The sequence below is a fragment of the Prinia subflava genome, chromosome 25 (assembly GCF_021018805.1).
Source record: "Prinia subflava isolate CZ2003 ecotype Zambia chromosome 25, Cam_Psub_1.2, whole genome shotgun sequence".
NCBI lineage: Eukaryota > Metazoa > Chordata > Aves > Passeriformes > Cisticolidae > Prinia > Prinia subflava.
The window spans coordinates 4,910,136-4,922,815 of NC_086271.1; the positions used below are offsets into that span (position 1 = coordinate 4,910,136).

Sequence of the window (12,680 nt, forward strand, 5' to 3'; positions counted from 1 at the left end):
GCGGACCGGAAGTCCCGTCGCTATAGCAACGGACGCCATGGGGCTGGACTACTACGCTGTGCTGGAGCTGGACCGCGGGGCCACCGCCGACGACATCAAGAAGGCGTGAGGGACTCCCGGCAGCAGAGAGACCCCCTGGGCCGGGGGGGAGCCGGGGGGTGGTGTGGGAGTGGGGCTGTCCTTGGCCTTGCCCCACAGCGGGGACTGGGAGGGGGAAAAGGGTCTGGGGCTGTGCGGGACAGCCCGGCCTCGATGTGGGGATGGGTGTCTCCTGTCCCCTCCAGTGGGTCTGAGGGGGCCACGGAGGTACTCTGAGGGCTGCAGCCCCCCAGGGAGCCAGGCTGGGAGAGCTGGGGGTGCTCACCCGGAGAGGAGAAGGCTCCAGGGAGAGCTCAGAGCCCCTTCCAGGGAGCTGAAGTTGCTCCAAGCCCCATCCAGCCTGGGATAGTGGAAAGCGTCCCTGCCCATGGCAGGGGGTGGGAATGAGATGGGCTCTAAAGTCCCCCCAAACCCAAAGCATCCTGTGATCCGTAGTTATCGGAAGTTGGCCCTGAAGTACCACCCATTAAAATGCAAGGAGCCCTGGGGGCCGAAGAGGTTCCACCAGCTGGCTGAGGCCTACGACGTGCTCAGCGACCGTAAGTGGGGAGTGTCCCCTGCCACTGACGGCAGGGGCAGGAAGGGGCTGGGAATTCCTGGCAGGAGCAGCTCGGTGACCCACAGCCCAGCTGGGAGCTGGCACACACTGCCATGTCTATCCCCCCCATTCCTGGGAACCCTCTTCTCCAGCCTCCACCCAAACCAAACCTGGATCTCAGCCTGGCGCCCTCCCTCAATTCCCAACACTTCCTTGTTCCCTAAGCTATGAAGAAAGGCATCTACGACAAATTTGGGGAAGAGGGGCTGAAAGGTGGCATCCCCTTGGAGTTTGCGAGCGACAACCCTTGGAGCGTGGGATACGTGTTCCACAACAACCCTGAGAAAGTCTTCAGGGAGTTCTTTGGAGGGGACAACCCCTTTGCAGGTAGCCTGGGGGACTCGGGGGTGGCTGGGGTCTCTCTGTGACTGCCGTGATTCCATGGCAGGAAGGCATTCCAGCTGCTCTCAGATCCCTCTGCTGCTGGGAGGAGAGATCCTGAGCAGGGGAGAGCTGCACGTCCAGGCTGTCAGCTTTCCCCAGCTGCCGCTGTGACCCTCTCCGGGATGCCCATCACAAAGAGGGATCAGGGAGGCGAGGCTGCTCCTGGAAACAGAACACTTGGGGCGGTTCCGGGTGGAAAGAAGATGGGAGGGAACACTTCCCAGGGCCGCCCAGCTCTGACCCGGCGAGGGGCTGTCCCTGTGCCCCCTCTCTCAGAGTTCTTCGCCGCGGATGGCTCGGAGGTGCTGCTGCCCTTCGGGGGGCCCCGGGGCCGGGGGGCTCTGCGGCAGGACCCCCCCATCGTGCGGGACCTCTACGTGTCCCTCGAGGACCTGTTCCACGGCTGCACCAAGAAGATTAAGATCTCCCGCAGGGTAGGGGCTCCGGGGCGGGTTTTGGGGTGAGCTCTGCCCTCGGTGTGGGACATCGGGGGTTTGGGGATGCCCTGCTCCAGGAGCTTGTCCCCGGGAGGGGTCAGCACCCAGCCCAGAAGGACCCGAACCAGTGTTGTCCCCCCCAGCTTGGCAAAGGGAATTCAGCACGGGAAGCAACGTGGGAGCTGGCAGGGAGCGAGGGCTGGTCTCAGAGGTGGGCGGAGAAGGAGCTCAGTGTGTTCTGGCTCCCATAACTCCATTTCCTCACTGAGTTGTGTCTCCTTTGCGTGCCCTGGGTGACCTCTGTCCCCCTCCTTGTTGTCCCAGTCTCCTGGAGCCAGCCCTGAGTCTCTCCTGCTCTAGGACATGAGGAAACAGCCTCAAGCTGTGCCAGGGGAGGTTCAGGTTGGATATTAGGGAAAATTTCTGCACTGACAGGATGCTCAGGCATTGGAACAGGCTGCCCATGGCAGCAGTGGAGTCCCCATTCCCGGAGGGATTGAAAGCTTTCCTCTGGTGAGCAGAGCACTCCTGATCCTCCCTGTGTGCCCAGGTGATGAACGAGGATGGCCAGACGAGCACCATCAGGGACAAGATCCTGACCATCGACGTGCAGCCGGGCTGGAAGCGTGGCACCAGGGTCACCTTTGAGAAGGAGGGAGACCAGGTGAGCACAGACTCACACAGGAGTCAGGTGTGGAAGGCACCTCTGCAGATCATCAACGCCCCTGCCCAGGCAGGGTCACTGTGGCAGGACCTCCTCCAGGTGGGTCTGGGATATCTCCAGGGAGGGAGAGTCCATGCCCACCCTGGGCAGCTGTTCCAGTGCTGTGCCCACTCCATGGGAAAAGTTCTTCCTTGAGGAAGTTCTGGTTTCCCATTGCTGAGGGCACTTGGCAGTGTGACCAACAGAGAGAGTCAGCATTACTGTGCTCAGATGCACTCTGAGGAGCCATCCCTGCCTGGAGTTTCCATAGAACAAGTTAAAGAAAAAATAATTGAAAGGGGTGGTTTTCTTCCTGGCAGAAAAACAGTTTTGGGTTTTGCCCTTGGCTGAGCAGGCATCTTGGATAAAAGACTCCTTTTTCTCTTAAGGAAAGAAAATACCCTTCCCTTCTCACTAGCCCATTGAAAACAGCAACAAAAGAGCAGGAATTTGTGTCAGTTTTCCCTGTATAAAATAATTTTCAAGATTCCAAGGACAAGCTGGATGTGGCTTGGGGGAACCTGGTCTAGAGGAAGGTGTCCCTGCCCATGGCAGGGGCTGGAACTGGGTGAATTTTAACATCCCTTCCAACCCAAACCATCCTGGCATTCCATGATTCTGTGATCTTTTTTCCCCTCGATTAGGGCCCGAACATCATTCCAGCCGACATCACCTTTGTTGTCCAAGAGAAGCTTCACCCGAGGTTCAAAAGAATCGACAGCAACCTCCTTTATGTTGCCACCATCCCCCTGGCAAAGGTAAAGGGCCCAGAGAGGGGTCAGGGGTTCCCCTTTGGGCCCTGGGGCTGCAGCAGCAGCTCCTGGTGCCACTCAATGCCCGGCAGGCGCTGACTGGATGCACCCTGGATGTGTGGACTCTGGATGGGAGGCTGCTGAACATCCCCATCAACGACATTGTGGAGTAAGTGCCAGGGGAAAACGGGGCTCAGAGGTGAGCAGGCAACCTCCCTGACACTGGGGTGTTCCAAAGCCTTTCCCAGCAGGTTTGGGGCTGCAGGAGGGAGGAGGAGGGTGCCCACAATGGGGGACTCTTCTGATCTGGGCCCATGTTGCTGGGAGCAGAGGCAAGGAGAGGGGTGGGTGTGGGTATGGACAAGGGTGGATGCTGGAGCCTGGAAGAGATGGACAGGCCCTGGTTGAAGCTGGAGGAGCAAATCAGCTGAGAAACCCACATGGGGCTCTGCAGGTGGGGCTAGGGATGGTGGCTCCTGCACTGAGATCATCCCACAGCTCCTCTCAGCCCTTCCTTTGCTTGGCAGCCCCAAGTACTACAAAATGGTGCCAGGGGAGGGAATGCCGCTGGCCGAGGACCCCCAGCGCAAGGGGGACCTCTACATCTACTTTGACATCCTCTTCCCCAAGAGGCTCAGCCCTGAGGTGAAAGCAGTCTTGAGAAGCGTCCTCCAGCCCTAGGGACAGTGACCTTCCCCCTCTCCCCCGTCCCTTGTCCCCCCCCGTCCCTTGTCCCCCCCAATAAAGCTTTGGAGCCAGCACTGGGACTGGGCAGAAGTTCTTCCAAAGCTGGGACCCCTAAGACACACTAAGGTCACCCAAAACCACAGCCCTGCAGCCTGGCCCGGGTCTGGCTGGCTTTGTGGTCTCTGCTCTCCAGCTCCCACCCTGCAGCAGCAGCTCTGCAGCCCTGAGGGAGGACTGGGGGGATGGAGGGAGGCACCCACCAGCCTCAGTGCTTTATTTTCCTAATCCCAGAATCTATCCCTGCTACAGCTGAGCCCTGACAGCACAAGGAGAGGTCAGAAAACACTTGTGTTGCCTTTTCCAATGGCACTCCAGGCCTGGGAGAGTGCCCTAAGAAGGGGAGGAGATCCTGACCCCGCTGCAGTCGGACCCCATAGGGGTGGTTTATTGCAAGTGCCAAAGGAATAACGGGAAGCTGTGCCAGGAAAAGCAGTGCTGAGGGAAACGTGCTGGGGATATCCCTACCCCAAAGCCAATATTTGGGATATTTGGGGTTTAGTCAGCATAGTGAGGTTGTGGGTGCTCAGTGGAGCATCCCCCTCTCACAGTGAGTTCTGGGGAATTCCCTCAAGTGTCCCACAGGGACATTGGTGGGGCTGCGAGGCTGAGGGTTATAAATAGACAATTCTATGGGGTATAAACCTGTCACTGTCCTGATCCCGGCTGAGACCTCAGACCCCCAAACACCACAGCTCCATCATCCCAAAGGAGCTCTGGCATTCACCTCTTCACCTCTGCCCCTTTCCAGCAGCCACAGGGAGGCCCGGGCTGTTAGCAGCGCCATTTCCCGGGCACTTAACCCCAGCCGAGAGGCCAGAGGAGCCCCGTGTCCCTGTCCCCGAGCCCGCAGCGCGCTGTCCGTGCGGCCGGGGAGCTTTGGGGCGCCTTCCCGGGGTCCCGCCCGCCGCCGGGGCTGCAGTACCGGCAGCGGCCACGGGAGGGCAGCACGGCGCGCGTCGTGGGTGACGCCGGCATGTCCTGGCAGCAGCGTGCCGTGGCTGTACACGGTGGAGCCCCCAGTGCGTGTGAACATCCCTGTGCTGGGACTGGAGCCATTCTCTTTCAGGGCAACCTGTGGTGTGTGTGGCTGTGCAAGGCCTCAATTCCTGAGACAAATGTGGTTCATAATCCATATGAGAGCTGAAATTGTATTTCTCGCCTATTTTTTGTTTGTGGCTGTGTTATTGCTGTGAGCTCTTTGTCTCTCAGGTGGATCTTGAGCTGACCAGGGGTGTTTTTAGTGTCTGAGTTCCTGCTTAACAGAGGAATGTTGGCTGATAAAGACAGGAGGAGATGGGGAGGAAGGATGGCCCTGCCTTTCATGAGGTGGGAAGGTTTGTGTGGAGGAGCTGTGGGTGCTGAGCCTGCAGAGCCTCTGGCAAATGGGCTTTGACAGGAGCGAGTGACAAAAGCAAGAGCTGGTGCCTGAATGTGAAGGACTCTCCTTTCCCCCCCTTGCTCTCAGGAGGGCTCTTCTCAGACAGCTGTTGGATGCAAACCAGGCTGTGGGGATGTGAGGGAGAGGAAGGAGGATCCAGCCACCCTCTGGCTGCCTGTCCTTTTTTCCTGTTTTACCCCCAAACAGTTCTCATTGCAGCCATTTACAGGATCAGCAGCAGTAACTTCAAGTGGAGGTGTATTTCAGAGGTAGCAATAAAACAAAGTAGACGTTTAATTTTGTAACTCTCATTGTTTAGTAACAAAGAAATCCAGAACAAAGCAAAGAACATAGGAAAAAAGAAACCCCGCCCAAAAGAACAGAGAAAGAGAAAATATACCAATATTATTTTAATTTAAAACCACTTTCCCCCTTAGAAAACCAGGCTAATGTTTTTCTGATTAATTGTGGTGCTGATGTGTTAGGTTAATGAATTGATAGAGTTTAAAACACAAAGAAATAGACACGGATTTTGAAAAATAAGTACAAAAGTATAAAAATAGAAATATATAGAATAGAAATATAAATATGAAAAATAATATCATGAATATACATAAACACAATATATAATATTACTCATTACTTATATTATTACAATATTCTATATATTATATGCATAGATATGAATAGAAAAGATAAATGATAACGATAAATATAAAAATAATAAATATAAAGAAATCATGGAACATAGCTTAAAACAGAGGGGTTTTTGGTTTGAGTTTGCTTGGTGGCAGGGGTCTTTTAGTTGTGGTTGGGCATTTATTTCAGGGGGTTTCTGTACCCGTTCTCTTCGGGGGTCCCTTTCTGCGTGTCCCCGACGCGCGGGGAGCCCCGGGCCGGGCCCCAGTGCTGCCGCCCTGTGGACACAGCGCGGCGCTGCAGCTCTGCCCGGGGCCGGCCCTGACGCTGCGACAGCCGCCCCTGGGCTTCAGTGCCGAGGACAGCGGCCCCGTCCTGCTGCGCACTGAGTGCCAGCGCCGCCAGCCCCGCGCCGCCAGCCCCGCGCCGCCAGCCCCGCGCCGCCAGCCCCGCGCCGCCAGCCCCGCGCCGCCAGCCCCGCGCCGCCAGCCCCGCGCCGCCGCGGTCGCTGCCGCCGTGCCTCCTGCCCTGCCTCCCGCCGCAGCTGCGGCCGCCAGCATCGCCGCGGACCCGGGGCGGAAGGGCTCCGAGCTCCCCGGAGAGTGCGGATGGTGAGGGCCGGGCCTGGCTGGACACAGTCCCGGCGGAGTCGGGGGTTCCCGGCGCTGGGGACAAGCCCGGCAAAGGGCCCGGAGCGCTCGTGTGGCCCGAGAGCCCCTGGAGCGCTTATCTGGGGTGGGCTGTCCAAGCCGCGTATGGCCTAAGGGAGAGGGATTTCTCACAAGGACATGTAGTGATGGGCAAGAGAGGCGGCTTTAGATTAAATGTCAGGAATAAATTGTTCCCTGCGAGGGTGGTGAGGTCCTGGCACAGGTTCCCCAGAGAAGCTGTGGCTGCCCCTGTGTCCCTGAAAGTGCCCAAGGCCAGGTTGGACGCGGCTTGGAACACCCTGGGGTAGTGGAAGCTGTCCCTGCCCAGCGCCGGGGATGGAATGGGGTGAGCTGTAAGGTCCCTTCCACAATTCAGCGATTCTGATGGTCTTGCTGAGGTCAGCCAGCCTGAGGAGCTGATGCAAATTCAGGCTAAAAGATGAGTGCTCATCATTTATACTGTGTACAGCGTGAATGAAAGGTTAAAAAAATTCTAATGCCTGATTATATTTTTATTTTTTTTTAAGAAAAGGGATGGGGAGAGGTGCTTCCTTTTATTTTCTTCTGAATAAATGTTATTCCTTGCTTGCAGCATGGTAGAAACCCTATTCTGCTCTGGCTGCTCCAGGACCCTTGGCAGCAGATACAGGCACGCCTCAAGGCATCTCGACTACCGGAGAGATTTGTTCTGTGTCCCTACTGACTCTGTTGAAAGGTAAGTGCAGAATGTTTATGGGTCAGCCTGCCAGCTCCACTGCACTCACCAGGCATGGCACTGAGGGTGCTCCTGTTACATCTCTGGCAAGGCTGCAGGGAGCTTCTGCTGCTGCTCTGTCCCACCAGAGTCCTTTTGTGCAGGCATTGTCCTAATAGACAGTGGTTGTTCATCTGGACTGGTTTTAATGTCTCTGGTTTTTTCTGAAGTTCCCATTTATTTTGCTGTATTGCTGTGGATATTCACCCTCGTACTCTGGACAGGGTTTGGGGATTTTTTTTCTTCATTCCACCGCTATAATACTTTTTTTATTGCATGGCAGTAAAATTCTCTAAACCTGGCTGCAGAATGGCATTTTCTGGCAAAGGGATGCTGCTTCTGCCAGCCAGCACTGCACTGTTCTTGGTGTCTTGGTGCAATTTTTCACTGTATCCCGTATCCCCAGAATCCATGGCTGTCTCAGGGTTCTAAAGGAGTGCTGTGTTTTGATTTTTGGCTTCAGAGTGGGAAGTGCATGATGTAACCTGTGGCATCTCATCTCCTGGTTCATTCCCAGGAACCCTGGAAAAGCAAGCTCTCATTCACGAGGAGCCGCTTCCTCTTGAAAGTCCAGCTGTCTTGCAAGAGGTGCCGCACAGGGTGAGATTGAACCTTACATCATTCTTTGTTGAAATCGCCTCTGAGAAACCTTAATATGCTTCAATAGTTTCTGCAGAGCAGCTTATTCCACCCAGAGCAATTCAGTGCGTTGTAACATGTACTGGACTGCTTCCTGTAATTGCTGTCTTGTGCTCTGCAAGACTTTTAGCAACTTTTCCTTCAGTTTTCATGGTAGTTAGCATTTTCTGTTTATCAAGCACAGCATTAGGTTCCTATTTCTGTCTCAGAAATTTCATAAGTTGTTTCTAGTTAGTTCTGATTCACTTCTCCAGATCTCCATTTAACTTTTAGCCATGTTTCTTCTGCCTCCTGTGGAAATGGACTTAATGCTTTTGCTGTAACTTTATCTTGAAATATTAATCATAAATGAATCGTGGTAAATCAGGTTGATGTTTTGCTCTACTAAAATCTTGTGACTGCAGGTAGGAAGAGTTGGGAGCGAACAGTCTGAGGAAATGGACTGTGGAAGCTGAAGGTTGTCCAGCCAAAGCTGAGTGTGTGGCTCTGACACTGACCAAGGCTGGGAAGAGTTACTGTGTGGACAGTGAATGTCAGAGCTGGGTGAGCTTTCACAGGATAAAAGGAGCAAGGAGAGAATTGAATGGAAAGAATTGCTGAGATCAGGTTTGAGCCCTTTCTTTGGGTTTGGGATTTATTTGGGGTTTTTTTGTTACCTAACACTACTTAGCACTTACTTACTTGCTGTGAGATTTGAAGTTTTCTCCAAGAACTCAGAATGAATTTCCCCACTCTGCCCCACTGGTAGGCACCGCATCTCTTAGAAAAGCTCCTACCCTCCATCTTCACTGCCCCAGTTTGAAGTAGTGCTCCAGTTTAGCCCATGGTGAAAGGTCTTACATCCTTCTCTGTTCAGGTAACTACAACATTTTGTTATTGACATACCTGCCAGAGGAGCCTACATTACTCCAGTGTAATTTGTGAGGCAGTTTCTGCTCTAACAAGTTTTTGAATGCTGCTCAACTGCAAGAGAGCTCCTTCTGGATGTTTGAAGGTGAGAGAAGAGATGGTCGCATCCCAGGAGCCTGATTTTGGAATGTTTCATGGAATTGGCCCAGTAGCTTTTACTTGTGGGCTCCGCAAGTCTGCCCACAGCAGGTCCAGCCTGTGCTTCAACTTAGAGCCCTCAGTGGGCAGGGAAATGGACCTTGGGGAGATTGTTACAGCTCTGCTTAATGCTTTCTGAATTGGGATGATTTTCTGGAAGTAGGCTGTCCATTCTGACCCATTTTCTTCTCTCTCCTTGCAGACTGTGCCTGCTGAAAGGCTGAGGGGTGACCAGGATCTGCAAAATCTCTGACTCTCCGTGTCTTCCCGAGGCTGAAGCCGTGTTTGCTGTCAATGACAACCCAGTGGAAGATGGTAAAGACTGAAAACTTTGGGTTTTTTCCCCTGAATCCCACGACTCTCTCTGCAGCTGTGCCCTGCATATAAAAGAGTTTCCGCGTTTAGAAGGGTTTTACCTTCTGCAATATTATCTATAAGTCAATGAAAAAGAATCTTACTGTATCGATGTGATGTTACTTTGCTTGAGTTGTTTAATTAAAGCATATCATTGATAAGGGGTTTGAGCATCCCTTGGATGGCCCTTGGGGCTGGCAGCTCTGATTTAATTTCTCTTCATTCCTTTAATGTCTTTCAATTATTTCTTAAGCAATTACTGCAATTTGGACATCCAGTAAGGACAGCAGCATTCCCACTCTGTTGGATTGGGAAATCCAAGCCCAATTCCTTGGAGAGACTGAGGGGATGAGGAGCTGAGCCTCAGGCTGGGTTTTGACAGTGGGAATTTGGTGAGGAAGAAAGAAGAGAGATTTCCCCAGAAGGGGTTTAGGCCAGTTGTGCTGGCTTTGGGTGCTTGTACCCCCCAAAAATCCTCCTGGTTAAACAGGACTTGAAGAAGCAGCGGGATGTGCCAGGGGCCTGTGCTGGGACCCCCAAACCCTGGTCAGGGAGGGTGGGAAGTGTCAGCTCCAGGGGAACACTAGAGAGGGGCTACGCTGGGACGCCTCAAATCCCAGCCAGAGCTGCTGGGCACTGCTGCACCTTTGGGACACTGCAGAGAGGCTCCACTGCCTGATGCAGAGAGCTCTCCCATTCTCTTTGTTGTGCTTAGAACCGGGCAGGTCATTCCAGCTGCACGGGTTGAAAAGCCCGTGGGAGCAGCTGGAGTCGCAGACGATCGCACAGAAGCCAGGCTGGGAGAGGAAATGAGCTGTGCCACAGATTTATTTTTGCCCAGTGCCCCAGCACAGCCCGGGCTGCGGGCGGAGCAGGAGCGGCTCGGCCCCAGTGCCCGGCCCGGAGCGGCTCCTGCCGCCCGCCGCCATCCCGGTCCCGGTCCGGGCCCCAACGCCGCCCCGGGGCTCCGGCACCGAGCCGCACAGCCCGCCCGCCGGGGGAGAGGCGGCTGCTCTCGGGACCCGCAGCCGGCACCGAGAGGAGCCGAACGAGAAACCCCCGGTCCCACTCCCGGCCCCGCCTCAGCGCGCGGGCTCCGCGCAGCGCCGGGAGCAGCCCGGGCTGGGCTCCGCTGTGAGGGGGGGCCGGCCCGGGGAGAGGGCGGGGCCGGCCCGGGGTGAGGGCGGGGCTCTCATTCCCTGCTGTCCCTCCTGCGGGGCTCGGGGTGCCGGAGAATAAAGCCCAGAGGGCCGGAGCCCGGCGCCCCCCGCCCGCGCTGGAGCCCCCGCACGGGGCCGGGCCCCCTTGGCCGGTGTCCCCGTGCGGTTCGCCTGAGGGTGAACACGGGTGACACCGCCGGGGCTCCGGCTGTCCCCACATCCCACGGGAGCCCCCTCCGGAGCAGGGGTCCGGGGAGGGGGGCGGGGCCGGGAGGGGAGGGGGGCGTGTGGGGTGGGGGGGAAGCAGAGGGGGTCCCGTCACTCTGAACACACCGAACGAAGGGCCCCTCTCCCCCCGCCCGGGTCTGGGTCCCGGGGAGGGGGTCCCGGGGAGGGGGCTGGGTTGGACCCCGTCCGGGGGAGGGCATCGGGGGCGGGGACGGAAGGGGGGGGTGGATCCCCCCTCCGGAGGGGAACCCTCCTGACCCCCCCAGGGACCCCCTCCTCCGGAGGGAGCCTTTCCTAACCCCCCCCCCACCTCGGGACCCTGCGCTCTGGGGCCCAGCCCCGCACAGGCGCACTGGCGGCCGAGCCAGGCCCCGCGCATGCGCAGTGGAGCCCCGGGCGCTACTGCGGACCCGAGCACGGGGAGCTACTGCGCATGCACGGACCCCCGCCGGTACTGCGCATGCGCGGGCCCCCGGCACTGGGTACCGACAGCGGCCACGGGAGGGCAGCACCGCGGGGACAGCCGCGCTCGGCCCCGGCCCCGCGGGTCCCGCACGCGGTCCCGAGTCTGGCCCCGATCCTCTCCCGGCTTCTGACACAGCTGAGCTCAGCCTGCCGAAAACCAGCCCCTGCTGCACACTGCACCGGCCCTCGGCCATCTCCGCTTCCCGGGAAAACCTGAGCCTGCAGCGGCTCAGCCGGGCTGCTGCACTGGGCATGAGATCCAGCTAGTACTGGAATTCCGGAAATAGCCTCCAATGTGTTGTAGGATAATACTTCAAACGTTTCCAAAGGGCGGCAGCTCCTGCATCCCTGAGCACCGCAATCCCATGATCCCAAGGGATCGCACGTCCCGAGGTCCCGGCCCTGCGCACCTGCAGCGCCCCCGCGGCCGCACCGAGCCAGCCCCGGGCCGGGATCGGCATTCCCGGGAAAGGGGAATGGGAGCGTCCCGCTGTCACAGTCCCGCACTGGCTGCTCACTGCGGGGCTTTATCCGGGTGACACCAGCTGAAACAGAAAAGTGCCCTTCTCCATCATTTTCATCCCTTGCCACTAAAAGCATGCTCTTTTTTCTTACTGCATCCTTTGCCTATTTTTATCGGAACCATTTTCATCCCAGATCCCACTTGTCAGTTATTCAATCCTTTACCACTGGACTTTGGGCAAAATAAGGGACACCAGGGACGCCAGACCACAGGAAATCTCGAGGAGAAACCCATTGAAAGCAGACAGAGAGAGGTTTCAAGGCATTCCACAACCCAGAAATCTGCTCATGCCTTGTCAGGCCACCCCCAACCACATCCACCTGAGCTGTGCAGGTTCCCCTTCCTCCTCATCTAGCACAAAGCCACATGGCCAAAATCAGACACTGCCAATATCAGACATTGCTAATATGACATTTCTCTGCCCACCAAGGACACCCCAGCCAGGAGGGACATTTCTCCCACTCTCCAACAAAGACCTCAAGGAGATTTTCCAGCCTGGCTGGTGCTCCACTGGGCAACTGTTCAGGCCAAGTAGCTCCTCTGGATTTGTGCAAACGATCAGAGCTAAGAAAGGAAAGTTATCCGAGTATTCCAGGCTGACTGGAATTAAAAGATGCTGGCCAGAATATTCTGGCTGGGAATTTCATGCGAGAACCTGAGGAAGATGAGACACTCACCGGGATGGGTTGTACACGGGTAATCCAGCCAGGAGAGGGCAGTGAGATCCAGCTCGTAGTGAAAAACATTCATTTGGAGAAAGAACACTTTTGCCTTTTGCTCTGCCGGTCTGTTCAGTGAGAAGTTGCTTCAAAATTCCCACGACCTCTCTCTGCTGCGGGGCAAATCAATTCAAGGGTTTGCTCCTGCTCGTGCTGGGAGCAGAAATGAATCCCAAAGCAAGAAGCTTTTACAGCTGATGGGAAAGGTTAAAAACAAGCAGACACCACTGCCCTGTGTGCTGCTTGTCATTGCAGTTGTGTCATCTCTTCCAAAACATCAGAGAGCACCCCAAAACCATAAGCAGGCAAACCCCAAGGGCTCCCCATTCAGTCCCAGCTCAAATAACTTTCCTTGACATACATTTCATGACCAAGAGGCCCCATAATTAACTATCTTATCCCCA

The 12,680-nt window shown here is 56.1% G+C and overlaps 1 protein-coding gene across 8 annotated transcripts; it reads left to right on the plus strand.

Moving 5' to 3' along the window:
• The first annotated feature begins 3 nt into the window (after positions 1-3).
• DNAJB13 (DnaJ heat shock protein family (Hsp40) member B13) lies at positions 4-9,368 on the plus strand. Of its 8 annotated transcripts, none has more exons than XR_010083020.1 (12): positions 4-105; positions 535-638; positions 863-1,024; positions 1,358-1,515; positions 2,069-2,182; positions 2,866-2,979; positions 3,066-3,142; positions 6,980-7,102; positions 7,605-7,741; positions 8,185-8,386; positions 8,637-8,774; positions 9,030-9,368. XR_010083020.1 is itself a non-coding variant. In XM_063419287.1 (8 exons), exons 1-8 carry the CDS (start codon positions 38-40, stop codon positions 3,652-3,654), a joined length of 951 nt encoding a protein of 316 aa, XP_063275357.1. In that variant the 5' UTR covers positions 4-37; the 3' UTR covers positions 3,655-3,681. The 8 variants fall into 8 exon arrangements, 1 of the variants encoding a protein (XP_063275357.1); XR_010083015.1 differs by having other exon boundaries at positions 7,659-7,741; XR_010083017.1 differs by having other exon boundaries at positions 7,659-7,741; positions 8,185-8,323.
• Positions 9,369-12,680: the final 3,312 nt, after the last annotated feature.

Bases quoted from the DNA above. Each gene is read 5' to 3' on its own strand.
- DNAJB13 (XM_063419287.1), top strand. From the start codon at position 38: ATGGGGCTGGACTACTACGCTGTGCTGGAGCTGGACCGCGGGGCCACC. The intron at 2,183-2,865 runs GTGAGCACAGAC...CCCCTCGATTAG, and splicing joins TTGAGAAGGAGGGAGACCAG to GGCCCGAACATCATTCCAGC. The intron at 2,980-3,065 runs GTAAAGGGCCCA...AATGCCCGGCAG, and splicing joins CCACCATCCCCCTGGCAAAG to GCGCTGACTGGATGCACCCT.